This window comes from Amblyomma maculatum, chromosome 6 (genome assembly GCF_055883805.1).
Source record: "Amblyomma maculatum isolate TAMU_Amacu chromosome 6, ASM5588380v1, whole genome shotgun sequence".
NCBI lineage: Eukaryota > Metazoa > Arthropoda > Arachnida > Ixodida > Ixodidae > Amblyomma > Amblyomma maculatum.
In genome coordinates, this window is record NC_139349.1 from 77416818 (window position 1) to 77444044 (window position 27227).

A 27227-nucleotide genomic window follows, 5' to 3' on the forward strand; every position below is an offset into this window, starting at 1 on the left:
AACCATACTGTCTAGCATACATTTGTAGGCTCCCAGATTATGGGCATGATCACCCGGCGCTGATACAAAGCCCCGCTTAACCAAACAGTGCGAAGGAGCCTGCGTGGCCAACTCGGACTTCTCCTGCAAGTTAGGCAAGTCACGTGGTCGCGTGACGTTGCAGGAACCGGCAGTCAGGGATTAGGAGGACTCTCGAGAAAAGTCCATCTTTTTCCCCTATCCCCAACCACACTAAGAGAGAACTGGGATGCGACCCTGTCAGGCTGCTGCACCCTAGAGGCCCAAAAGGTCTTAACGCAGCGCGCCCGGGCTGCGGCAAACGCCAATGGAGTGCCTGTCTAGACATTCCACCTTGTGTATATACCTCTGTACATATAATAAATGTTTTCACCACCACCACCACCGGCAGAGATAGTTCTCGGAGGTATGAAGCTTAGCAAAGATTCCCTCTATGGGTGTTTTCTGTGCGTTGCGCGGCACCTGCAGTCCCGCACTGCTGCGCGCGATACGGAGGATGTCCGTTGCCTACAGGAGGCCCGACATCGGCCTAGATAAGACCAAGTGAATTTCGTCGCCGGGTGAGAATCCCATCGTTTGACATAGCGTGACCGCCGAGCGCGCGAACCTTCAACTTTTTCAACTGCCGTCTATAATGAAGTTCGAGCTATGAGGGCCGCGTTCAAGCGAGAACCAAGGAAGCGTTCGTAAGCGTTAGCATGAGGCAGCCGCCACATTCATAACCTTGCTCAAGCCAACGGTTATACCAGACCGTTGGCTAGTTTAGCTAAATTTTCAACAGTTAAAAACTTCTATCTCTACAAAATCCAGGGTTGGCACACTGAGCGAAAAGTCATGGATATGTCTTCGGAAGTTGGTAGTTGCCAGGTGACAAGGACTTCAACTGATTGGTCGGTGAATTGTGTGACGTTATGAGGTCACATGATATGTCCGAGTTCTCAGGAGCTGCAAACTCGAACAGCTAATTTGTGATGCGGGAATGAGATGAGAATCGAACCCTTTTCTCTCGAGCCAGTTAAAAGCCAAGCATGCCCGTTACGGTTCGGTTACAGCGACACTTTATATCCATGTCGAGGGGTGTTTCGTATAATTCAGTAGTTTAAGGCTCTACAGTAATGAATATCTGTGGCATCATGGAGGTGCGCTTACAGAGTGGGGATTAAACTATTAGGAAAATGCATGTTCGCCAACGAGGAACGGCAAGAGCCGTTAATAGGATCCGGTAACACTTTGGCGTACCACCGTTAAAGGCAGCGCATAACTGTCCAGCAAATTTTCTTCATCAATCGGGTTTTTCTCAGCTTCTTCTTTATTTCCTCTAGAATGTCATTAACCCCAGTTATTCCTCTGACCTACTTTGCACGCGTCCTCCTGACGTTATACCTACCATTGTCCGTGCCATGCTTTATGCGTTGTCCCCAACTTAAGCAGAACGCTTTTAGGTATACCTCACGTTCCAGCCCCATAGGTGAGTGCAGGTAAGACGCAACTGCTAAATATTTTCCTCATGCGCGATACCGTTAGGCTCCTAATCATAATGTCGCTCATTTGTGCACAGCGAAGTGTTAGAGGCAAGAAAAATCTTATGCGCTGCTCCGTGCTTGCTGCCGAGCAGATGCGGCAAAAACTGAAGCTATTCCTAACATAAAAACGTATTTTGATGCACTGAATAAGGTTTCGCAAGTCGCAGAATTTTCATTCGTCTAGCTTGATTATCCAAGGATAAGGGACTACTTACGGGTGTGAAAGTGAAAGCTTGTTCGCGCAATGAGCTACCTCGACGGCCGCTCCCCATGCTTCCTCTTACTTCCTTACATAAAAATTTCTACTTGCTCATCACTAATTCCTTAATACGTGCCTGTTTCATCTCACGCATGTGTTGTTAAGCTAAAATGGTTATGGTTTAAGCCTGCTACACCCAGTTAGGCAAAGTGAAAGCTTCGTTTTGCTTGATTTGCTTTGGTTAGGCTTGGGTTCAGACATGGGCTGGCTGCTAAATTGTAGAGTCTAAGGAGCTGACGACGCCGTCAACTGCACGAGGGAACCCGTGATGCTGTATCTGCCGTCAAAAGTCAATTGGTGGTAGATCATAGGAGGGGCCATGGTGGAGTTATGTACGGCCTGCCAGGTTGACCTTGGCTGATACATGGCGTTTTGAAGGTTTCGCTTCAATATTTTATGGAAATAATAGCTTGACAGAGACATAATACCCTGCCTAAAAACCCATGAATGACTCGAGGTCCAGGAATCTAGCAGGGCAAGATTTTTGTCTCACGGGACTAATCCTAATTGGCTCTTTGCTACCTTAACACAAATCACTCAGTGCCGGGCCACGTCAACTGGTAGAGGCATGGTTGTGATTTGCGCGATAATTCCGAGGCCGCATTTTAATACTTGTAATATTCTTATATACACTTATATATACGTACTTCTATATATCTTAATACTTCCAATATTACACGTATAATCTTTAATACTACTACCTTAATAGAAGCACGGAACATGTAATTAGTGTTGAAACGTGTAATAGAGGGCAGTTAAGCGAATGAAGATCTGCGGGGAAAAGCGCACACGGAAGCAGTTATTGCTACCGCCTCATGCCTTAAAGGATGGGCTTGTGTGTCGCCCAAATTTTTTTCCTTTATTTGATGAGTTGTTTCCCTAGAAAACGCGGTATCAAGTTCTTAAATCTTGGAAAAACAAAACATGGCGGCCATCAATGTGTAAAGACTGCCGAAGGATTGTCCATTTTCGAAAGCTATGCTGCAGCTGGAACAGTCACAGGAGATATTTCTTTGCTCTCTTTGAGTACCTTCTGTGCCATTGTTGTGTTTGTGAACCGCCATTTTTTGTTTGCTGCATCAACAAAATTGTTCTAAACTGCTTCTGAGCAGCAGAAAATATTATGAATTGCACTTAAACGCCGCCTTTTGAGGGTAATATGCGATAGTGTAGGCGACCACTTAACATCTAAAGTCCCGCTTTAACCACGCCGTTTGAACGTGACTGCGTTAGCTAAGTATACTAGAGTGCCTGACTCGGCATGCAAGAGCACTGAAAGGTTGATTTTTATTTCATCTTCCCCCTCTTATATGAGCAACCCGAATCGGCTACTCCTCGCAACTGGATGGTATCATGAGGTCTCGTTAAGTCGCACAAACCATCGAAGAATTCGTGTCAGTCCATGTCAGTAGCCAGTTGCCACCTGCCAGCGCCATGCTCCCGATTTCCTGCTCGCAACGCCGACGCCAGATTCTCCGCGTAACGTGTTTTTAATCTCTGTCGCTTCAACAAATTTCTAGTTTGCACAAGCATAATTAAAGAGCTGCTGACTAATCACTCATGTTTAAAACCCGATCAGGAGCTACTCACGCCCTTCTCTCCTTTTCTTTACTGCAATTTCAGTCAAGTGAAACAATTGACCGAAGAAAGTGGCATGGGTTCTGCAGTTTTTCGCAGCCTAAAACTAAAGATTTCACGTGGTAACCAACTAGAATCTTTCCAAACTTGGTGAGGTATACCTACTGCTGCCTACACTGCAGAGTGCTTTCCCTTTTAGTTTCACGTTATCCTGTACCTAACTGCGGATCACGTGAGGACAGCAAAAAGCGAGTATATAGAGCCGACATTAAATAAGCGAACCACTGACACCTCACTGTTATACGTACCTGAAAAAAGTCCTGCATGTCGCTCGCGTGGAGTGCTCCCAGAGTTGCACTGACGACAAACAGAGCGATGACAGCAGTTCGCATTGTCAACATACCTGGAACAAAGCTAACAAAATACGTATTTGTCTTAGTTACCTGCATAATTCATGACACACATTTTTGCCAGAATATAATTCCGGTGACAAGCTGCTGCGTTGTATCAGGACAAGAATAACCACATTACTTACCTTTGCCGCGTTAAGTTTGGACGGAGAAATAAATTTTAACGGAATAGTTTGTTGCAAACGATGCGGTTATATACGCAGTGAGAAGTGCGGCAAGCAACGTAAGCACGTACTCTCGTCGTCTACACTGACAGGTTTGTCTGTTCGCCGCTACATATATGCGACAGGCGCGCGAACCATTTACCGTGGCGCAAGCACGGATTGCGTCCTACGCAAGTAAGTACCGGAAGTGCGACAACTGCTCAGATGTTTAGCCTAGTTGTGTTCAACGAGGTTTTTTTTTTTTTTTATTAGTACTACACATGTGCACTCTGATAGCATGCAAATGTGCATACATTCTCTTGATGTTTATGCATATTAAAAGCAGCAACTCACTGCATAGTATCTCAACAAAGAAATTCATCTATGAAGCTGGTACATTTTATTGTTGACATCATGAATAGCGCGGTAAAGGATAAGCACGTAACTAGAGAATTGGACTATGATCAAATATTTCTTTATTTTAAATGCGATATAAACATGACATACAATCCTTTCGTCCTTTCGCATAAACAACGAGACCTCTGCAGTCTGAAGTAATGACGAAAAGTGTACTAAGGGCACACAACAAATAGTGCAATCCAGCAGCACGATATAGGACTGCATTATCCATGAAGCACTTGCTGCACGGGGTTCGAACATCGAGCGTCATTATCAGAGAGAGAGAGAGAGACTCTTGAATGGAAAAACAGAGAATTTTGCCGGCGTTTAGATTTCGCTGGCATGCTACTCTGTGTGGGTAGGGGAATTCGAGAGGGAAAAATTTAAAAAAGAATAGTGAGGGAAATGATAGAATTGAAAGGAGAGATAAAACACGGCCATTAAATACGTGTTAAGGTGCTTCGTGGAGTAATGATATAAAATCAAATAATGAAATGCATGATCCAACAAATGTGCTTATAGAGTTCACAGCTTGCAAAATGCCTTAGGGAAACATGCGAGGTGAATTTAGAGTTTGTCAAGGAGTCCAATGTCTTTCAAATATCTAAATAAAAAGTTCATCGCGAGTCTCTGTTACCTAGGGCAGACTAAGGGACCTAAAGCACTGCTCATTGTTAAAGGCAGTGGGGAGAGCTTCTCCATGCTGTGTTCATAGTTTGCACGCTCGTCAGCGTACACAGTGCACTCAAGTAGGATATGTTCCACAGTTTCAATCGAGCCACAGTTGTCACAATACGGGCTGTTCATTTCGCCGTAACGGTAGCGCAATCCATTTGTGTATGCACAGTTTAGACGAAGTCGGTGGTAAAGAGTTTCTAGTTGGCGAGGATATTTCAGAGGAAGCCTTGATTTTAAATGTGGGTCAATAAAATATAGAAATTGGTAGTGATGCGTCGGCAAGCTCCAAAGTCGATACTTTGTTTCGGAAACAAATCATTTAGCCAGTTCGGATGCATCAAATGTTGTGAAGAAGGTCCTAATGTATATTTGATGTTGGTGGCCTTTGCAAGCCGCTTCATCTGCTTTTTCATTGGCTTTAATGCAGCAGTGAGCTGGTATTCACTGAAATGTTATGCAGTGGCCTGCGGCAATAGCCAAATGATGAAGATACCCGATGTCAAGGGAAACAGGATGATGATTGTTTTTCTTCAGCAGGTTATTCAGGATTTGCAGAGATGCTTTGGAATCAGTGAAGATAACCCATCTTCCGGAAGTTTGGCGCAGGATATAGGAGAAAGCTTCTTTAATGCCATGGAGCTCAGCTGTCGTAGATGATGTCTTCCGCTGCAGCCGGTAAGACAGGACATTGTTTGTTGAGGGTACATAAAGGCCCCAGGATGAAGTCTCTTGAGCAGTTGAACCGTCGGTGAATATGTGGGTGTGCTGCGTATATTCCTTGACTATGTAGGCGAGAGCGGCTTGCAGAAGTGCTGCCTGTGGCATGCGGCTTTTCGCATCCACGCCAGGAACAGACATATTTACCTTCAAAGACGATAGTGTCCATGGAGGAAAGGTGACTGGTAGTACACTACGTGGCCGAATAATAGTAGGGAGGGGCACAAACTGTACTGCTTGACCAAAGCCAGAGTTGCTGTGAGTTTGGTGGACACGATGAAAGAAATGCTTCTTCCCTTGGAGGACATGTCGAAGATGGGTGCCCGTAGTTTCTTGGGCGGCAATCACACCTAGCGGGAGGCATCCTGCTTCTGCAAGTGTTCCTGATGCAGAGGATCCCTTTAGGAGTCCAAGGCATATCCGCAAGCAGTTGTTCCGTGCAGCCTCAAGAATTTTCTTGTTGTTGGAGATAATCTTTAAAGTACCGGTAAATAGTAGCGTAGCGCTCCTTCAACGTAGGCCTTTTCAAGCAGAACCATCGATCGGCAGTTGCTGCCCCATCGTGTTCCCGCCATGAATCTGAATACCTATGGTGATGCAGTGATTATCTCATGGAGTTTTTTTTTTTTTAATCTGAGTGGCCCAAGAGAGGTTACTGTCAATTATGACCCCTAGGAACCGGTGTGATCGTACATAGAACAGTGACCGTCCACCCAGAATAAGCGGGTATCGAGCCATTCTTTTCCTTGTAAAAGCCATAGAAACACTCTTTTCTGGTGAGAGCCGAAGACCCCGGGGAGCCAGGTACATTGAGATGTGCATTAACGCTCTCTGAATTCGTTGCTGCGTTGTATAACGCGAACGTGATGCACTCCAGATGCAAATATCATCTACAAAATTTGTAATGCGCACTCCACGGGGAAGGTTTCTTGTTATATGTACAAGGGCAATAGTGAACAGGAGAGGGCTGAGCACAGCTCCCTGAGGTACGCCCCTCTTCACTGCATAAAAGGCAGTTTGACCATGTGGAGTGCTCATAAAAATAGTGTTCAATCCAGTTGTAAAGCTTTCCTTCGAGGCTAAGGCTGGCAAAGGCTGCGAGAATTGCATGATGAAATACAGAGTCAAAAGCAGCCTTGATGTCAAGGAAAACTGCTGTCGGGATGTATCCAGCGTGAAGGCACTATTCAAGTGATGAGACAAGGGTAAAAACATTATCAGTCGCAGACCTATTCTGGCGAAACCCATTCATTTCTTGAGGATATTCATTTCTGTCCTCGAGGAACCAGGTGACGCGTTTGGTGATCATTCGCTCCATAAGCTTACCGACGAAGCTCAGTAGGGCGATGGGTCGGAAGGATGCATAACTTGTTGGCTGTTTAGAAGGTTTCAAAACGGGCACAATTTTCGCCAACTTCCATTCCGTTGGGACTTCACTAGACATCCAGTAAGAATTGTAGTATTCCAGGAGTCGAAGGCGCGAATTCTGAGGTAGCTTTGCGATTGCGTCATAGGTCACTTCATCATGGCCCGGAGACGTCCGTCTGTTTAATTCTGCGATAGCTGTGGTTAACTCCTCAAAAGTTAAAGGTAGGTCCATCGCTGACACTGCCGCCGGGAGGATGCTTGACAGACCATCTGTGGAATTTGTGGAAGTCACTGACCCTGCGGAAAGTCGTCTGCAGTATTCTTCTGAGACTTCTTTAATGAATTTTCGTTCATGCAGAGTGCTGTTAAAGGGTAAAGCTGTTGGAGGGGCGTGCGCATACCGCGAACTATCCGCCAAATTTTGGCTACTGATTGGCGCACGTCCAGTGTAGAACAAAAGTCACGCCATCTTTGCCGACTAAGCTTATCCAGGTAGCGTCGAATGTGACGTTGTGTGCGTCGGCAGGCACGAAGGTCTTCCATGTTTTTTGTGCGCTTAGCTTTCCTTTCAGCTCGTCTGCGAATATCGCACAGCCTTTGGAATGTCTCATCATTTTTGGGTAAGCTATCGCTTTTAGTTGTGATTCGCGTGCTTTCTCTCAGGCAATAAGCAATTGTCGATATTAGTTCCTCATGCCGGGTTGCGGCAGTAATTCCTCTGCTTGCATATCCCAGTCTGTAGATTTTATAAAACATTTCTTTGACGCCATCTGCGCACTGACAGCCGATATGAGAATTGGGTAATGGTCACATCCACGTGTTTCCAGATCGGTGCGCCAGCTAAAGTTGTGGGCAGCTTAACTTGTCACAAAGGTCACGTCAATGCTGCTGGAAGTCGTCAGGCCTCGGAGATAGGTTATGCTGCCGTAATTTAGCGGTTCAAATAAATATTTTGCCAGTTCTGCAAGCTTGGCACCTCGGGCACATGTGTGTGAGCTTCTCCAAATTTCATTGTGAGCGTTGAAGTCTCCGCAGATAATATGTGGAGTGGGCGTCCTTGTTACCAAATTTTCAAGCCTCGAAGCATCGAATGGCCTGCCTGGCTCAAGATTTACTCCAATAAGAGTGTACTCTTGTCTCCCAATTACTGTTATGGCGCACACATATTCGTTATCATTGTGAGGCGGAACTTCAACCAAGGAGGCCGGGATATCCTTGCGAAAGCCTATCAGCAATCTGCTAACGTCATCTAGTCGTTGTGAATGATGAAAATAGTATCCGCCTAGTCTAAAAGTTTCCTCCACGTACAAATCAGAGATGACTATGAAAGGGAAGTGGTACTCTCGCACAAGTTGCCGAAAATCAGAGAGTTTCGAGCGTAAACCACGAGCGTTCCACTGGAAAATGGTGCATGTGCGATAGATGTTGTGGATGGTTAGCTGTGGTGAAGCTCTTTTTGTCGAAGCCATGATTACAGATGTGTGATATTACGCCTCTGCGGAGCGTAAGAGACCGACAGCAACGGCTCCATTGCTAGAACAGCTTTTACTTCTGGGAGTCCTTGTGACGAAGGACTGGCGCGGACAAGTGCCTTGATGGCGGCAAACAGCATCGGAATCAGTAGGCTTGTGATCTCTTGTTCGGTGCTTCCGCTTTGCTGCCTTTCGCTTTCCAATGCGTTCTCCGTTTATGATGGAGAGGGCTTGCACAGCTACTAGAAGCCGATAAGAAAACGCGTCATATCACGCATGCTGTCCAGCCATGGGGGAAAATATTCCAGACGTTTAGATACAATTCAAAGTTTTATTTACTCAATTCTAACGATCCCTAGATTGTAACGCGCACTCTTTATTCACGGTCGGGAAAAAACTGCTATGCATTTGACTGTAACGCACCCACGTGTTTCTTGCTTTTATAATTTTTTTACTTGGAGCAATCAATATTACAATCAATAATATCATGAAGCAAACGGCGCCATTTACTGTTCGTCATTGAAGTGAATATCTACGTCGCTTTGCAAATGTCATAATCAAGCAGCTGCAGTGTTTCACTTCCTTCGACGTTAGGTCTTTCTACCTCGCCAGTTGCAGGAGCACCAAGCACACTTAATGCAGCCCAAACGCATTGTTCTCGCACAGAAGGTTACCTTATTTTGCAGCATTTGCGTTTCCTTGCTCGTTCATCAGTTTCACGGCCTCGTCAGCGTCCGGAGCGTAGGATCTGACAACACGTCAAGACATTGCAGTCTGATGACATCGTCATGCGGGCTTCCAGGGAGCTCTGGCTCCAGCTGCGATGGCTCGTCCGACTAATTTGGCAGAACGCGAAGACACAGTGGGCCATGCACCCTTTGCAGTGTGGCGCTCTCGGAGTAGGACCTACTGGGCTATCCTGGCTGTGTCAGAGAATGCTTAGAAAGCCTCTGCGTCCAAGATACCTTTTTAACAGCAAGGCTGTTTCTTGGGTAGTTGGCGGAGTTTACTCATTTTAAGCCGAAACCCTTACATGGATTATCACAAACAAAGCCGGCATTGCAGCCAGAAATGAAGCACTGAAAACTTCTGACTGGTCAAGCAAGACTGCGGCTTTGTCACGCCAGAGACAGAATTCGAAAGCACCTCTTTACTCACGGGATATAACTGGTCAGAAATATTTGGATTGACGCCGGATTTCTATGGAAGCTTCCTGTAACCACGGTCTAAATTAGAACCGAGTAAATACGGCATATGCCACAGTTTCCGTCATCTCTCACTTGCGTCACTGATAAGCAGCATCCCTTGAGTGCGAGTAGGACTATCTGTAGGTGTGCGCCACAGGTGGCATGCAATCTAGAGCGCTTATATTGCTCTCTTACTTCAAATGTTCCCCGTTTTCCTGTTTCCAGCAGACCTGCCTGAAATCTAAAGTATTCCAAAACCAAACAAAAAAAAAATCCCAGCGGAAAAGTACCTAGCCACTTGCGCCCTCTCGGGCTCGTATTGCTGGTATAAAACCTTGAAGCCCAAAAGATAAAACTATCCAAAATCCAGCGATGTGTAAATGTTATAGGTATTGCGAAAGGCTACAAAGAATTCGGCACCGCCATCTGTATGGATGCTTTCACGCGGCTTCAGGCACGTGTCAGAATGGCTGAAAGCTTCAAGAAAAAACAAAAAAGTCACGCAAGTAGCTCACTTCCTTTATTTTTGCTGGGAAAACAAAGTTTGAACAAGCATCGCGGACCATCATTTCCGACCAAAATCATTTGTCAAACATGTGTTGTTCAAAACCATCTGTCATAGAAAACCGGATTCTTTTACCGCAAATACGCTCGACTTATTTCAAACGTTCATGGAGCTCTCTAACGGCTGGTGTAAAAATCGAAAACGTGCTTTTATACGAGCGAGTATTTGTTTCACTCACGTTATATAGAAGCAGGATTAAGCGACTATATAGAGCACATCTCATTTATCACGCTAAATGGGCTTGGGACAATATAGAAGTTAAAGACGAGCCATGAGGCTAAATTACCAGCCACGTGTAGGGCAACGATGGCTTGCGCTACCGCATAAGAGCAAAGAAATTTCTTTCCCGGAGCAAACTACATAGGAATGATCTTTTTTTTTTTAGTAACATTTCATGCACGGCGGGAATGTTGCCAAGTAAATAATTCCTGCCTTAACACTCGTGTTTCGCGCTGAACATTTAGCCATTATTTCCCAAGCGTAGCTGGGTCCTGATGCTACCCACTGTGCGTTGCTTCAATCTCTTTATTATTCCGATAGTATTAAAATCCACATACCAAGAAACATCTCATGCCATCCTACGTCACTAAATTGGTTGAGAAAGGTCAAGTGCTCTTGTGACGCCACGCAACATGCCTGCCAATCAGCGTTCAATCAGACTATGGGATCTTAACCACTATCAACTTATAGAATGGTAGGAGAATTACGCGCACGAGTTGACAGGTGGCCTGGCAATTGACAATTGGCAGGTGAAATGGCAGACTTCTGCAGGGTTTTGACTTAAACATCGCGTTTCAACTTGAGTCAACTATCGCTAGAAAGTGCTCTGAAGAAACTACTATTTAGCAAATAATTATGAACATTACTTAGTAACACTGCATGATGTACAAACTGGAATGCTATTGCGCGGACTTTTAACATTACTGAGGTGTTCTGAAAGCTTCAATGCCCTTTTTTTTGTGACAGTAGGCAACGGCAAGCCCTGTAGTACATAAACGAAAAAACGTATTGACGTCTACAAAGTGTCCAGGTCAGCATCACTAAGCATAATACGGCCAAGGCGAAGAGCAAGAACGTTGCGCTGAATTGATGTTCGCATGCGTGCTTATGCAAAATAGAACGCACTAAATATGAATACATACTTAGTAATCTCAGATCTAAGAAATTAATTGGTGAAACTAGCCTACTGGTTACTGTCGTGTGGGCGGTCCCGTGATGGCATGCCGGGAGGCGACCACTAACCACGAAGGCCGGGAGAGAGAGCGAAGCAACCACGCCGCTCCAGAACAGAAGGCAAACTGCTTTATTCTCAGCATCATTGGCTAGGCTTCAGCTTAGAGGGCGCCACTGGTCAGTCAATAGGTGGCGACCCCAACAGTTAAAGTATTCGATGTCCGCAAATATGCTGACTCTTGCCACAATCTCAGCATTGCGGAGCCTTCCTAGCATGGACCTCGCCCGAGACGGCAGCGCAAGGCCCGTCGCCTTCGTCGATTAAGAAGACACGATCGCTGCAGAATTTCGCATTTACAGTAGTATCAAGCTGGTGGAGACGGGAACGACCCCTTGTGCGGCCTGTGGGCACCGAAGATGCCCAGAAGTGCTTCCGAATTATGCTTCGAGGACGGCACCTTCCGATCGCCTGCCCAGTGCCGGAGCACTCCCCGGGCTTACAAAAAGACTACAAAAACGAATCAATCCTCACTATGACAACATTAGAGAAACCCTTCGTACGCTTCCACTTCTGGATAAATCCCTCACTACCACGCATAAACGCATTCATTGACGCATGCACCTAAATACAGTCTTTACTCCTCCTCAATCGTTTCTCTACCGCATCAGATATTCTCTCGCATGCCAGAATCGTTCTGAACCCTGTGGTAACTTAGAACACTGTATGTTTTTCTGTCCTGTAGCAATTCAGACAGATTACTTTCCACACCCTTCTATCCCAACGTGGCGGGTTTAGTTATCATCTGACCTGCTGAAAGACCAGTTGGCCCAGGTAACCCTGGCATAGGACACTATCGACTCCTAATACTGCGTTTCATTAGTTATTTTTTTCCTTCTCCTTCTTACTGCTAGTATATCGTGTAGTTAGCGTTAACGACAGGTACTTTTCTTTCTTTTTTTTTTTTTTTGCGATCGGTCCTGCACAAGGAAATTCTCTGAGGCCAGGACGTGCCTTGCACAAAATGCTCATTTGTTAACGAACCCTTCGCGGTGTCTGTTAAGCATTCCCTACACGGGCGCATGAATAATGGTACGTCTTCCGGATTTGATATGGTTTACACTACGTTAATCCTTCATCACTGAAACCGTCATTATACATCCGCAGATTGGTATTTGTTCGTGCACTTATCCTCATTTTCACGAAACGAAAGAGAGAGAGCGAGAGACGACGTTGTCGCCTGATTGCTTTGGGTAGTTTTGCGCTCGTGGTTGTAGCTCGCTACTCGTTTTACCTTCCAGTCCCAGCTTCTCTGCATACATTAGGTGTACGACAGATAGCGAAAGGAACCAGAATAAAGTATCAAGGCTCAGGCTATGTTAAATTTCTGCGAATTGATCAGATAGATGATACCGCAGGATTAAACTTTTTCCTTATGACCGCAGCCTTCGGGTGGCTGCGTGTTGCGGCATACTAAGCTGCCTGTTGCGGCCTCTTTTAAAGTTGTGTAAGACGAAGTCAAAGAGGGAAAGTAATAAAAAGTCAAGACCATATAATAAAAAGAGAGTGGCAAATGAACTCTAGTTTTGCCTTCTTTTCTTACCTTTCTAATTTTTTGCTTCCTCTATAAGACTACGTCAATAATTTTCCATGTCTACAATGTTGACGCCATATTTACAAGAGGACTGATGGCTGCGCTGCACACCTAACCCAGTGTGTCAACCATATGGGAAACACTGGGAGCGAGATTAAGTGCTGAGCATGACTAACCTACGTCCATAAGGGAGCACCGTTTAAATACTAAGGAGAAGTTTTTTTTCTTAATCAGACAAAGATGATAGAGATTCAATAAACCAGTGTGCGAGCGAAAGTTCCTATGGCCAGATTGCCGCTCACCAAGGGTCCGAGCAACCAGGCATATACTTTGTGCTCGAGAACTTTCGTGAACCCAGTATCTGCTTTTGCAACAACCTCGTACTAACAATGACCTTTACTGCTCCAACGATAAATATGCTCCTGTTCATTACTATAAAGTACGTATATACCGACGCTTTCTTTTTAGCAGATTATACTGAGTGAATGAGAAAGGTTAATCAACCAGTTAGCCATCGTCCTAAATTCCTAGTGACTGTACGGCAATCTCTAAAGTAGCGTTCAGAACAGTTTCGCAGCAGAGAGAAGAATGAACCTGTGCGATGCATAAAATGTAAAGGGTGGATTACTGACTGCCTCTTAGGACAACAGAATGGCAAGTACAACCCAATGGGAAGGCAACGCCATAGCATAAATTGGAGTAAAGCGGACAGATGAGGGAAATGGAGGGGGTTCTTTGGGGAGGCCAGTAATTCATCCACATCTGCCTTGGTTACACCAAGGTTAATCGGAGGTCGTTGGGAAAGGTTCTTGTCCTGAAGTGTGCGTAGTCAGGATAATGATAACGAAGATTATCTTTATAACAAGAAAAACAAGTAAGCAATCACTCGTCACTTTGGGCTCGTGGTTTTGACAGCTGTTCTCGGCCTTCTCTCGCAGTCGACAGGTCATGAACTTCAAGATCTACGACATTAGCACGTCGTGTGAGAACCCCCAAGCCTTGCGAAAGACCATCTGCCCAGAACTATGCAACCATGAATCTAGGCAATAAAGACCACCGCAATTTTGCTGTTGTTTTAGAAGCGCCGAGGGGAGTAATGCAAGCAACAACTTTACGTGATTCGTTCGTTTTTGCTCACTTACAGCCTTTACGGCTCTAATAAAGAAACACGCTGGACGGAGAGATGCGGTGTCTCTACGTGTATGTGCTGCATGCACCACCACGTTGCATAAATTATGGCCAATTGCTGGTTGAGCATATATAGTCGCACATTTTGCTCGCCAGGCAACATTCTGCGGTCTCCGTCTACCTTGACACAGCCACATAAGATGCCTGGCTACATTATTTAGACGCTTGAAACACTTTGACGTGCACTAAACACGAATACAAATCTATTTCGTTCCCTCTTCAAATCTTCACTTATTTCAGACATTACCATCATGTTGTCACCGCTTCGCACTTTTCCGATCACTTCTACATCCTCCACAATGTCAATGTTAGGACACAGTATGACGTCAGTTTCATACATAAGCTAAGGACATAAATTCATTTTTTGTTTCTTTTATTTTGAAAGCAATACTACGAAAGCCAAAACGACATCTCGGGTGGCCGCAGCTACGCCGAGAAGAGGCGCAGCGACGGCCTCCTCATCAAAAAATCAGTCTGCCCTATGCCACGGGCAGGAGCTGCCAACTCAGGTCGCTCCATTAATATGGGAGGGTGATATCAGAATCAGCCTGCCAGAACCGCCTGAATTCTCATTACCCCTACGACACGCAGGCACGTCCATACGCCTTGGTTGAAGCGTGACTTTATATGTGGGCTGGTAGCTTACGCTCTCGCGTCATACCGTTAAATGATGAGCTTAAGTGTCCACAATAATGTAGCACCTTACAATGACAGGGCGTGATAGCGGAATAATGTAGCAGGCAAAAGAAGCTTCCGCCGTTGCTTTCGCACTTCAACTAGGGTTAACTAGAGCTAAACCCCAACTAATTTTTTTCTTTCTTGGTACTTGTTTGGATTGGCGTCTATCTCGCGTCTGTGATTTTTGCAAGTTATTCACGTCAGTGCCGCTCAGAAATCTCCTTCGCCTTCTCGCACTCATGCAGGCGTATTTTTGAAATCCTGGTGAACCTGCGGTAAGCCTGTTCGGTCTTCGGTTTCGGCGGTCTGCTTCAGGCTCGGCTGTTACAGCGCGCCACAGCACAGTGCGCCAGCATCGCTCGCACGCACTGCGCGGCCATGTAAACGCGGCCGTGTTGCACGTCCGGCGGCTACGCTAATTCTGTAATGGACGGCAAGATAGTTTCCCATAAGTGGGAAACACGATCAATATGGCATAGTTACGGCTATTCTCTATCGTATATCGGCCCGGCAGGATACGTCTGGCCATTATTTCGTGCAATTTTAATTTCTAGCCGAGGAAAAGCGCTTAACCCGGCATACTAGGAATGTTCATGCCCATAGCCTTACGCCCATACTTTGCCCGCACAAATTTCTTCAAGCATTCTTTCTTTGTTCGTACTATTACCCAGTGGTACAGCTTGCCCAATCACGTCTTTTGCGCGCGTGATCTTAACGATTTTGAAGAGTGCTTGTTTCTTTTTATCTGAGTTTTATCTTGTCTTCGTTTTACTTTTTTTTTCTTGTCTTTTGGAATGTATTGAAGACGACAGTATTATGTTTTGTACTCTGTATCTCGCGAAAGTGTTTTCATTGGACAGTGTTGTTCATACAGCAATCCCTGTTACCACTATCTACCTTCATGTTCATCGTGCATTGTCATAGTTGTGTTTTTTTAGATTTTTTATTTTATTTTTTCTCTCGTTCGAAGTTAGCTCGCATGGAATTGATCTTGCATGTTGTAATCTTGCCCGCTCTGCTTTGCCCTCAGGCTGCAGTATTTTTCAAATAAATAAACAAATAAAGGCATCGCCCAGATTGAAAAATGACTGCACACGTGAGAGGCTTGGAGTGCCGTTTTGGCAAGGAAACGAATGTGGGTACGCGTTTGTTGTTTTAGTTTAGATGAAAAGCGCTGCATCGGTCGCTGGTTTGCTTGGGGGCTACAGGAGAGACAGACTTGGATGGGGCCTTAGCTGATGTACGCGCAGGTTCATTTGACAAAAACACTCAGTATCCTGGACACCTCTGGGTGGTGGGCTATTAGTTCGGCTGAGATTAGGAGCGTTGTTTGAGCTCTCTATAAGCAAGCGACAAAGAAGAATGAGGCAGGCTCCCGGGCCACCGTTTGAATGAGAATGTTCTGAAATGAAGGGAGCGTTGGCTATCAACTCCATTTGTAATACAGTCCTTGCAGTTCAAACAGCGGAGGAAGCAATTAAGTGCGGCTCTGAAGATTGCCGTGTCCTGTATACTGCAGGAAAGTTGTACTCGGCCACCCAATGTCCTGAATAAAATGATTTATGGAGCTTAGTTCAATATTATCGCCATTTTTTTAGTTTTCAACTTTAATTGCGCCACGTCACGTGATGCTTTAAATTTCACTCAATGGTAAGCTTTTGAACTGGGCAACATCTAAGGCATCAGCATGTATAGCTTACTAGTGACAGGAACTCTGACACGGTTCATACTGCATTAGAAATGGCACAGGAGCCCGTTGGGCTTTTGGTCGTTCTATTTATATGAATGACAAATACACCGGCCTCTCACCTAGTGCGCATTGTCGCGTGTGTTTTTGTTGTCTATAGCGTTGCTAGTAGGCAACGTCATTTGACCATACAGTTGGCCTTGGGTACGCTTGTCGTTTTGCAAACAACAGCACACATATCTCTCCTCGTCATCGAAACAACTTCAACCGAATAAAAATTAGTCTACGCACACCGGTGAACGGAATGACAGAAAACATTCTTCATTCGTAAGACCTCCAATCGGAGCCCACGGATCTCCGCATGAGCCCACTGCACAATCGTCTCGTTTTTTCGAGTGAAGATACCTGAGTGTGTTTTTTTCTCTCAGTTTGAATGATAACATCTTCGGCGGAAACGAAAAAACATAGCAAACCGACATCAACCAAAAATCTGTTCTAACCCAACGTTTCGGAACCAACTAGGTCCTTTCATCAGGGGCGACTGATGTGCAGGCAAGCCGTAGCAGAATTTCCTGCAATGAGGTTAGCGTCCTGGCAGGGCCAAGCCTTTCAAAAGGCTACATGTCGAGCCAGGTTAACCTGACTCCCAGCTTCGACAGTGCATAGGAATCCGGGAACGCTAGCCTCCTCTTACACCAATAGACTACGACAAATATTGGGATAGAGGAGGCGAAGGCTCCTGCCTGCTGTTGCTAGCATGCACATTTGTCGCCGCAGATGAAAGGATCGGGTTGGTCCCGAAACATTCGGTTAGAATATATTTTCTGGTTGGTGTAAGAATTTTTATTTGATTTTGCTCGCAGTTTGTCAAGATTACACTACGTTGAACACATCACAGCTAGCACACGTTGGGCACTAAGTTTCTTGCAACTTAATACTATACGTGTTTGTTTTCTTTGTAAATACCCTTCCCCTCGACTGCACTGCGATGCCTTATTGACGCTGTTGGTCTTGTGACCAATAAATGTATGTGGGTGCCTATGCAGCAATTATGTAACGCAGCCTGAGTCAAGACGGAACACGAGGCAGAAAGCATTGCTTGGTTTGGTTTATAGCGTCTGATGTCTCAAAGCGACACCGGCTGTGATAGTGCCGTAGTGCAGCATTTCTGAATTTTTTGCCGCCTGGGGTTCTTTAGCGTACATTGACATCGTACAGTACACGAGTACCTATCATTCTGCTTCCGTCAAAACATGGCAGCTGCAGCTGGGACTATAGCCACGCCATCGCGATCAGCAGTTATTGCCATAACCGATAAGCCAGCGCGGCGGATAGGAAAAAATTAATGAACATTACAGGCCCCTGTTCTTTGTGTAACAGCACTCATCCCAGAGGCATGGAAATTTCCATGCCTCTTGGATGACTCCACTTCTAGGTCATGCAGGCACTTTCATGCGGGTTGCTTAAAGAGAAAATTCTGATGTTGGAGGGTCAATTACGACAGGTAGCTGAATAATGTGGTATCTTTGAATTCTGGGCTAATCAGGATGTGCGAGACATTAGACGCATAAGTAACTGTTTGACAACTAATCGAGCTGTAACGGCATGTGCGTGAACGAGCATCTTCAAGGGTTTAAACGGTAACTATTATGTCATACGTTGATTGCTAGCCCATCTCCTCAGCTGAAATGACAACCCGAGTTGGTAGCTCTTCCCGACTTCGTGCCACCAAGTGGTATCGATACGTATTTCAACCCACTGACTATCGGGTGCTCGGACGTCTAACCTGCCAACTATTGCCTGTCAGAGCCATGCCCGTGACCGTGACACATGTCACACCCGTCCCGATGAGTGACTTTTGCGTTGAGTAGAGCTGTCGCTATAAGCAATGTCTTGGGTTTTATTTGGCTTCAACTAATTTTAGCTTCGTTCAACTCTTAACAGTATTACAACTAGTATTTTGATTGGAGTGATGTGAAAATGTAGTAAGCAGCTCGGCTATGAGCTTGCCGAGCACGCTCAGTGCCCATAGTGTTAGCAACAACGGTTTCAGTGGTAGAATTGACGAATGTAAACAATAAAAAACCTCTCTCCTCGAGTACCTACATCGCTTTCTATTTTAAGGCCCGACTTTCAGAATCTATCGAAGTGCGGGCATAGCGACCTCCATATACAGGGGACGTTCTGCGTATAAGCATGGCGGGGTTGAAGTGATGAGTTATGTGTGCTTGCTATTACAGAATGAACAGTGCTGAATAGAGCTCTATGATATATATATATATATATATATATATATATATATATATATATATATATATATATATATATATATATATATATATATATATATATATATATATATATATAGGGAAGAAGCAAACTATTTTCGCTTTATTAAAGCCATGGCACCGTTATAAATGACAACGAGCATAAACGTATCAAATGATCTGCTTATGAGTTTTTATGCTTATTTTTTTTTTTTTTTGTTAGCTGTGTACAAGCAGTGAATGCCGAAGAAAAACGGATCAGAGTGCCTACTCTGTCCAGCCTCGTTTTATAGCTATATACAAAAAAATTCGACGTTCGAGGAAAAGATATCCGCGATTTTCCATGTGTACGTTTACATTTATAGGGTGCAGTGAAATGCAACACTATATCTGATGTCTGAACCGAGTTATGCTACTTCTAACGTTAAAAATGTGCCTGTGGAAATAAATGACTGGAAATATTGAGCTTCAAATCGGCCGGTTGAAAAGGCTCATATTGACTGTTATTGTGAAAACACTTTTTATACTTAACGCTCAAGAACAGCCACGTTAGCTTAAAATATATAATCTTAAAATATATTAGTAGGGTTCACCTTTTTAGCGTAAAACACATTTCCAATACAAGGAACCACGCTTCTTAATGAGGAATGTGAGAATGTTGAAAACAATTACCTTTAAGAAGACAGTAAGAACACGCTCAATTTTATGAAACCGCTTCTTAAACGTGCTCAAAGAAAATCTGAATAAAATGTCTTGATATATTATTGTACCAAAACATTCTACAGCTATAAGCAATTCGTGATAGCTCCGTTGTTCACTTGTTCTACCTTGTTTCTATCAGTGATAAAAGACGACCTCTTCTATTTATTTTATAAGCATCCCTTTGATAAATGCTCCCCAATATGATTATGTAGCTTAGACTTCTGCTTCTACTGCGATCATATTGAAACCAGTCCACGGCCCTCATCCAGGGATAGCAAAATAGATAAAAATAATTGCGACCGAGATATTAAAAAGAAGAACTGCAACCAGTCAGAAAAGTAACGCAAAAGAAAGAAAGTATTGAAGAAACCTGTTGGCTAAGAAAACCTAGCAGCTAGGGGTCTGGCCAAGAATGTAATCGAGTTAGAAATCAGCCTTTCTAACATGACCAACAAGGTCGACGACCTTTAGGACGGAAGACGTCGCTTCAATCTATGTTTTTGGAAGCAAGGGGGGCGAATAGCTGATATTTTGCATGAACCTGTTGTGAAAACTATTTTAGAGGATATGCATACGATTAGAACGGCAGATACTAATGAATGTATCGTTTGGGCATACCATCGGAACGAAATCGGAACTAGGCCGATATCTGTAAGCCTCTTAGAAGTACTGTACGATGTTCCGAGCTGGAGAATTTCAGTTGCTAAAACAGAGGATATTTATCATAAACTGGTCAATATATTATATATATATATATATATATATATATATATATATATATATATATATATATATATATATATATATATATATATATATATATAAATATAATATATGACGGGACCTACTTAAATGACACCGTGAAAGAATACAAATGTTTTCCTCTGTATTTAACAAACTAAACATGCATATGTCTCACTGTTTTCATGGGATAAAAGCCGCAGTGGTGTGGTCGGAGGTTAGGAAACAGAACGAAGGCCACATCAAGTGTGCGAATCAAATCACCAGCGTTTACTGCCCCTAAATATTCTCACTGAGAACATGCCCAGCACTGTTAATGAAGTACAGAAGCCTGAAACTATGCTGCTTGCTTCCAAAACCTCAAGTGTCGAAACTAGCGGTTATGGTTGCGCCAACACACTTCGAACAGTGAAATGTCGTTACAGGGTTACACGGCTGTGAGAAAAAGCAGAACATCAAGGTGCCGGGCTCTTGGTCTGCCTCCTCCTAATGACTTAGAACGCACAGCGGTATCTTACGTTCAGCCGTTTGCAGCTCTCTAGTGGCGCACCTATATTGCAAATAGCACCGCACATATTAGTGCTTTATATTCACCAACAAAGACGGAGCACATACCGATATATATTGCTTTATTAAAGCCAACGGAAAACTACTGGAGAATACTAACCCGGTCTAGCCTGATAGGTTAGCGTCATGAGTAATGGAATATGTATTTTTTAACAAAAATAACGAACATGCAGTCGACGGAACAAGAAAAGAAAAAGCGTGGCACTGACATGCGTGATTTTGTGCAACTGCGGCGGTAACGTGACCAGTGTGCTTTCTCTCGCAACGCCCTTTTACAATCAAAGGTTAAGTTAGAAATACGAGGCAGGCATCGCGATGAGTGTAGCAAAAAATGCACAAGCTCATAATTAAAACATAGCAATACAGAAGGCGGAAGGAAAAGCTACGAAAAAGAGAGCTAGGGCTGAATTTCTCGGCTCGCATTCTGCGCGCTCGGTCTGCGTGTGACTACTGTACGTAGCAAGTTCGGTACTGCGAATTCCCAATGTCGTTCACGCTCTATGCTCTTTAGGCGATCGGTGAAGCGGTGCCGTTACCAGTTCAGCCGTTGAACTAGCTTTTTCGTGCAGGCTACGGGAGTTTTGAAATTACAAATTCTTTCTTTTTTTATGAGTGCTTATACAGACTCGCGCATGCGTGCACATCTTCAGTTAGAGAAGAGCGATACAAGCAACTTTGATCCATGCTGAAAAATACCGGAGAATTACAGAATACATATGCGTCGCTGCATCTCATTCGATTAATTAGAAATACGATTTTCCTAGCGCGGGTAATCATGCATGCAAGAAGTTGCGTGCCGCCGTGTAACGGTGAATATTAGAACTTTTCAATCGAGAGCTTGTGCTCTATAGTAACGCTGTAGCTTGCAGATATGCGGAATGCGGCGAGACTAGTACTGATATTCAAGGCGTTTCTTTAGGAATCACGTTCGATCAGGAGGTGAGTCCTCCGCATTATTATGAGTGCATCCTGTGCAAAAACCTATTGGAAATTTGTGCAAACTCCAGGCGACGGCAAATTTGATCCAAGATGGCGACAGTACGAAGGAATCCATCTATCATCATGTGTGCAATGAAAAAGTTTTCTTTATTGCACGATTGAATCGATACGTTTCATAGAATATAAGCCCAAATGACTAGCCAAATACTTCTTGTCGGCAAGGAATCGACGAAAAATTAGAAATCGTCTGACCTTTTTTTAACAAACAACCGCAGTGCGAGCGAAACCGAACATTATCCACGCCCGCCTCTAGGATGTATCCTGTTTTACAGCTTTACTGCTATCGCAAACGCTCCCTCGACCAGCCTAACGCTCAGTTTTCTTAAGAATGAAACGTCTTTGATATAGCAAAAAAGGGCTATGAATACGTACCATCTTCATTTAAGAGTAAACAGGTGATTGGTGCATCAACTACCTGGTAGTGCACAAAAATTGAAAACTCGTTCGTTTTCAAAAAATTCTTAAAGGCATGAATCTCCACCCTATAATTCAGCGTCACTGAATGACAAGTAACTGCGACATTATTATACTTTAAGCGTGATTTACGACCGGCATATGATTTTATGATTGTCTTGACTTTTATTCACTGCGCTGGAGAGCGAATGAGAACAGAGCTGAGGGAGAATGAATATTAGTGTGAAATAACTAGTTACCAAAAGACTGCAAGTCGACATAACTGTAGCGTGAACGGAAGCGAGGGGTGATTAGCGTGTGCGAAAGTGAATGAAAGCGTCCATCTGTGTTCTGTACCATTCAAATTCTTGTGCTGAAAAAATTATGCGCTTTACTTATCAAAGCCAATCAGTTCCTCTTTTTTATCTTGAAAACGGTGAGCACAATTTGTTCTACTACTGAATATTTGCTTAGCTTGGACAAGACGCACGAAAGGAATCTTGATTCCGGTTATAATGAAAATTGACCAAGTTATAATACGGCGCTAAAAGTCAGCCTCCAAAATTTGAACTAGAAAATTGGATTGAATGCAGATGACAGTGTGCGTTACGAAGTGGTTTGCAATAAGAAAGGTTTAAGACCACACAGATCTTATGTTTGTGTTCATTACGAATCGAAAGAAGATGTTCACAGTGAAGATATATTTCTCGCAGCTAAGGTTCATCACCTGTTTTGTTACTATATAAAACATGCTAACTGCTAACTTAGTAATTGTAACCAAAGAACTTGTTGGAAGCTTGAATATGTGAAGAAGACAATCATATCTTCTTAAGAAAATTCATTAAAAAGCAGACAATTCAAAACCAGGATTTCATGTCTAGTCGGTCATAAGAGAACGAGTTTTTAGAAGAGCTCATCCAAATCTTCCGTGCAGCCTGGCGACATATCCCGATGCAAGCCGATACGGTGCATAAACGGAAGTAGTGCCGCATAGTGCCAGGTTCGTGCTGTCACCCGAGATTTTTCTTGCTACGTGCTTGCAAGGACACTCGGTGACCTCCCCGTAGTCATGATCAGAAGTCGCCGCACTCTTTACAGAGCGCTGATACTGCCCCGACTCTAATTTGGAATTCATCTTGAGCACAATATATTCGCAAAAAAAAAGCAGCAAAACACGCGAACTGTATCTGCAAACCATTGACTGCTAGGGAGACGTGCGAAGAAAGTTCAAAGTCAAAAAATAATATAGGCACAAGCTGAAGAATACAAAAAATCCGAACATTTAGTCGTCTCAAGGCAAGTGTTTAACCCAGTTAACGATGCCCACCAGCAAGTCATGCATATAAATCAGCAAACCACCCATAATCCGTTCGCTACTCTTGGCTGAGGTTTTACACGTTCTCACGCACAACTATACCAAAGATTTAGCGACCATTTTACAATACGTGGATTCTTTTTTCATCACTTTTTTGTTTTTTTTCAAATAGGAGTCTGTTTAAATGTGTGATGTGCGTGAAGAGCGGAATAAAAAACAGTGTTCTGACGAAATGCAAAATTAAAGCAAAAAACTAAACGGGCAACCTAAGACCGATCTACTTTAGTTTCTTTCAGCACAGACTTGTCCGGAAACCAGTTTTCTATGCGCTTAAGCAAACCATACATCCTCGACCACATGGGACCCACCCGTCTCTCTGCTTGCCTTGTTCTTCGCAATGCCATATTAAATTACATTCTCTTCACAGGCGACTGCTCTCACAAAGCGGTGATAGCCCCTGTCGATACGCAGTGTCAAGGTCAGGATATGTTGCATCGCTTCTTCGCCTAGTTTTTTTTTCTTTTTTGTACCCAAGACGCTCCGCGGTTTTCCTCTTAGACGTGACTACACAGTACAGTACTTTTTGTACGGTGTGTAATGCACGTCCCAGCGCTTTTTGTAAAACAAAGCAAAAACTGTGATATCAAACCCCTCCCAATTTTATTTTATTTTTTGCTCTGCTCTGGTCAATTAGGCCACCCCTTCAGCGCCACCTCTTAGCATTCGAGTAGTATAAAAAGCAGGATTAACGGGTGCAGAATCATCAGTTGGACCGTAAGCAGCTGAAAGAAATCATGGTAAGCAGCTTCCTGGGTCGTTTGGGAGGAAAGTGTCGCTTCGGGAGTGGCCCATGAAACGGTATTGCACTGAAAGTACACCTCCAGGGACTTGCTTCAAGAGAAATTAGGTTCTTCTAACGGTGGTTCGGTACCTAAATCTAAGTGTGTTCTATGCGCTGTGATACGACCAATCGAGCGTAAGCTTGAATAAATACTAAAGCGGAAAGCTCCCATTATAAAAGGCTGCCCCTAACGAAAAAAGCCGTGTGAGTCGCAATAACCTCATACAGATTTCTCATAGTAAACTGAAATGCCATACAATCTCGTATATTTTTCATATGTTGGATGAGATTTGTATGAGATGGTATCAGATTTATACGAGTTTCGTATGAGTTCAGTAGGAGAATGAATATGAGGTTATTGTGACTCATAGGGTATTTTTCACTAAGGCGACGAGCAACGGCCCGTGAAATCGAGACATTGGCTGAATTCTCCAGCGCGTCAGCACAATATGTGAGCTGATTACTCGTTGAGAGCACGCATTCAGAGCAGTTTTCTACGATTTTAAATCCGTGACTATATTTGGCTGAAAATACTGAAAGAGGCTTTGTCCACGTTTGAGACGAATAAGGAGGAGTACAACGAAGCTTTGCGCACAGACCATAATATGCAATTTACACTACAACGTGTTTTTGCAGATCCGTGCCTGCATTGTCCTCGCCCTGGCCACCAGCGCCTTCGCTGGCTACACTGGCAGCTACGGCAGCTACGGCCTTGGCTATGGCCTTTCCTCATACGGCCTTTCCCACGGCATTGGCTACTCTGGTCTCGGCCTCGGCTACAGCTATGCCCCATCCGCTAGCTTCGCCGTCGCCGCCCCAGCTGTGACCCGCACCGTGTCCACCTACCACGCTGCTCCAGCCGTGGCTACCATTGCCCAGGCTGCCCCAGTCGCCACTTACGCTGCTGCCCCAGCCATCGCCACTGTTGCCCACGCCGCTCCAGTCGCCACCTACGCCGCTGCCCCAGCTGTGACCACTGTGTCCCACGCTGCTCCAGTCGCCACTTACGCCGCTGCCCCAGCTGTGACCCGCACCGTGTCCACCTACCACGCTGCTCCAGCCGTGGCTACTATTGCCCAGGCTGCCCCAGTCGCCACTTACGCTGCTGCCCCAGCCATCGCCACTGTTGCCCATGCTGCTCCAGTCGCTACCTACGCCGCTGCTCCAGCCGTGACCACCGTGTCTCACGCTGCCCCAGTTGCCACTTACGCCGCTGCCCCAGCTGTGACCCGCACCGTGTCCACCTACCACGCTGCTCCAGCCGTGGCTACCATTGCCCAGGCTGCCCCAGTCGCCACTTACGCTGCTGCCCCAGCTGTGACCACCGTGTCCCATGCTGCTCCAATCGCCACCTACACTGCTGCCGCCCCAGCCATCGCTACTGTTGCCCATGCTGCTCCAGTCGCCACCGCTGTTGCCACCCCAGCCCTGGCTGCCTACCAAGCCGCCCCAGTCTACGGTTACGGCATTGGAACTCTCGGCTACGGTGCCGGCCACTATGGTTTCGGCCACGGTCTCCTCGGCTACGGCCTGAACTACGGCTATGGCCTCGGCTCCGCCTACGACTACACCGCTCTCCTCCGCAGGAAGAAGTGTAAGTATATGTCTCAAAACCGAACACGCGGACAAGTTAGCCTCGTTATACTACATTCTCGTGGTAGTAATTCTTGCGTCACGTGCTCCTTTAATTTGCTTTAGATACACCTTACGATTATCCAGCAACCGAACTTTGAAATAATGAATTGGTAGCAAGTTCAAGCCATTTATGTTCTAAAAAAGAAGACTAAATTGCTTAATATTTTATTGGTGATATTCGTCTTGACCTCTTTGTAATCAAAATGATGTAGAAATTGGAAAGCACTAATTTTTTTATTGTCTTCTTCATTTCAGAAATTTTCTTCTTTGGAACCGACATAGTCATCGACAAAAATTAGGAACAATAACAAATTTAGGTCCTGCATCATTTTCTGCGCGTTCAGCGCGGTGTGAAAGAGATGCAAAAGTAAAATAACAAATTTTGAACTGATCTATCTGACTTTCGTTTTCGTTTATTCCTATCCCCCGATGTCGGGCGCCAATCAGTTCAAACTTTTGAACAGAGATTTGAAGTTTATAAGATGCCTGCCGACCACAGCACGTCGTCGTAGTGGCTCACAGAATAGACATTTAGCTGCTTATTGCATACAGGGCGAATATTCATTTAATGCGCTCACCGAAAGGAATCTGTCTAATTTTAGAATGCTGTATTTATGCAATATAACTTTTAGGTAGCACAGCTTAACTGCAAAACACTACCCCCGCAAGTTTTTGCACCAATATCGATAGAAGTGAAAGAGAATGAAATTCTGGCATAGATGTTAGTGTAGCTTAGTTTCAAGGGTTTAACGTTCCAAATCGGCTCAGGCTAAGATGCAGTAGTGGAGGGTTTCGGATATTTTGTCGACCTGTGATACTTTTACATTTGCCCGGCATCGTAATATTCCCCGGAATAAAATACATTTCCAGAACGAATGGTGATACGGACTATAATAAAGATATTAATAACGCGCTCAAATCACGTGCTTTTAATGTAGACACATTATTGCACGGGCTGTATTATTGCATCATGTTGCCTCTGAAATTTCATGCGAGCAACCCCTCGAAAAAGAAGAGCTTGCAGTTAATGGCTCTGAGCCCAGGCGAAGACAAATATACCAGTGTCTCCGGGCATTACGCTAGACTACTGCGACGTCTGTTTTTTCTCTATTCGTTTCTTTTATTTCACAAA

The 27227-nt window shown here is 44.6% G+C and overlaps 2 protein-coding genes across 3 annotated transcripts in view; one reads left to right on the forward strand and one right to left on the reverse strand.

Moving 5' to 3' along the window:
- LOC146186046 (uncharacterized) overlaps positions 1 to 27227 on the reverse strand; it is a 78672-nt gene that overhangs the window by 12980 nt on the left and 38465 nt on the right. Inside the window, exons 1-2 of one of the 2 annotated variants that reach the window (XM_084606968.1) lie at positions 3914 to 4035; positions 3687 to 3792 (exon numbers count right to left, since the gene is read on the reverse strand). The exons of the other annotated variant lie outside the window; for it this stretch is intronic. Coding sequence (XP_084463094.1) covers positions 3687 to 3779 — 93 coding nt within the window. The 5' untranslated portion in view covers positions 3780 to 3792; positions 3914 to 4035. Of the gene's footprint in view, positions 1 to 3686; positions 3793 to 3913; positions 4036 to 27227 lie in introns of those variants that run through there. 2 annotated transcript variants of the gene reach the window in all.
- On the forward strand, positions 24353 to 26486 carry LOC146186047 (uncharacterized). The gene is made up of 3 exons (XM_084606965.1): positions 24353 to 24416; positions 25097 to 26054; positions 26351 to 26486. Coding segments are annotated over exons 1-3 (963 nt in total). The 5' UTR covers positions 24353 to 24413; the 3' UTR covers positions 26353 to 26486.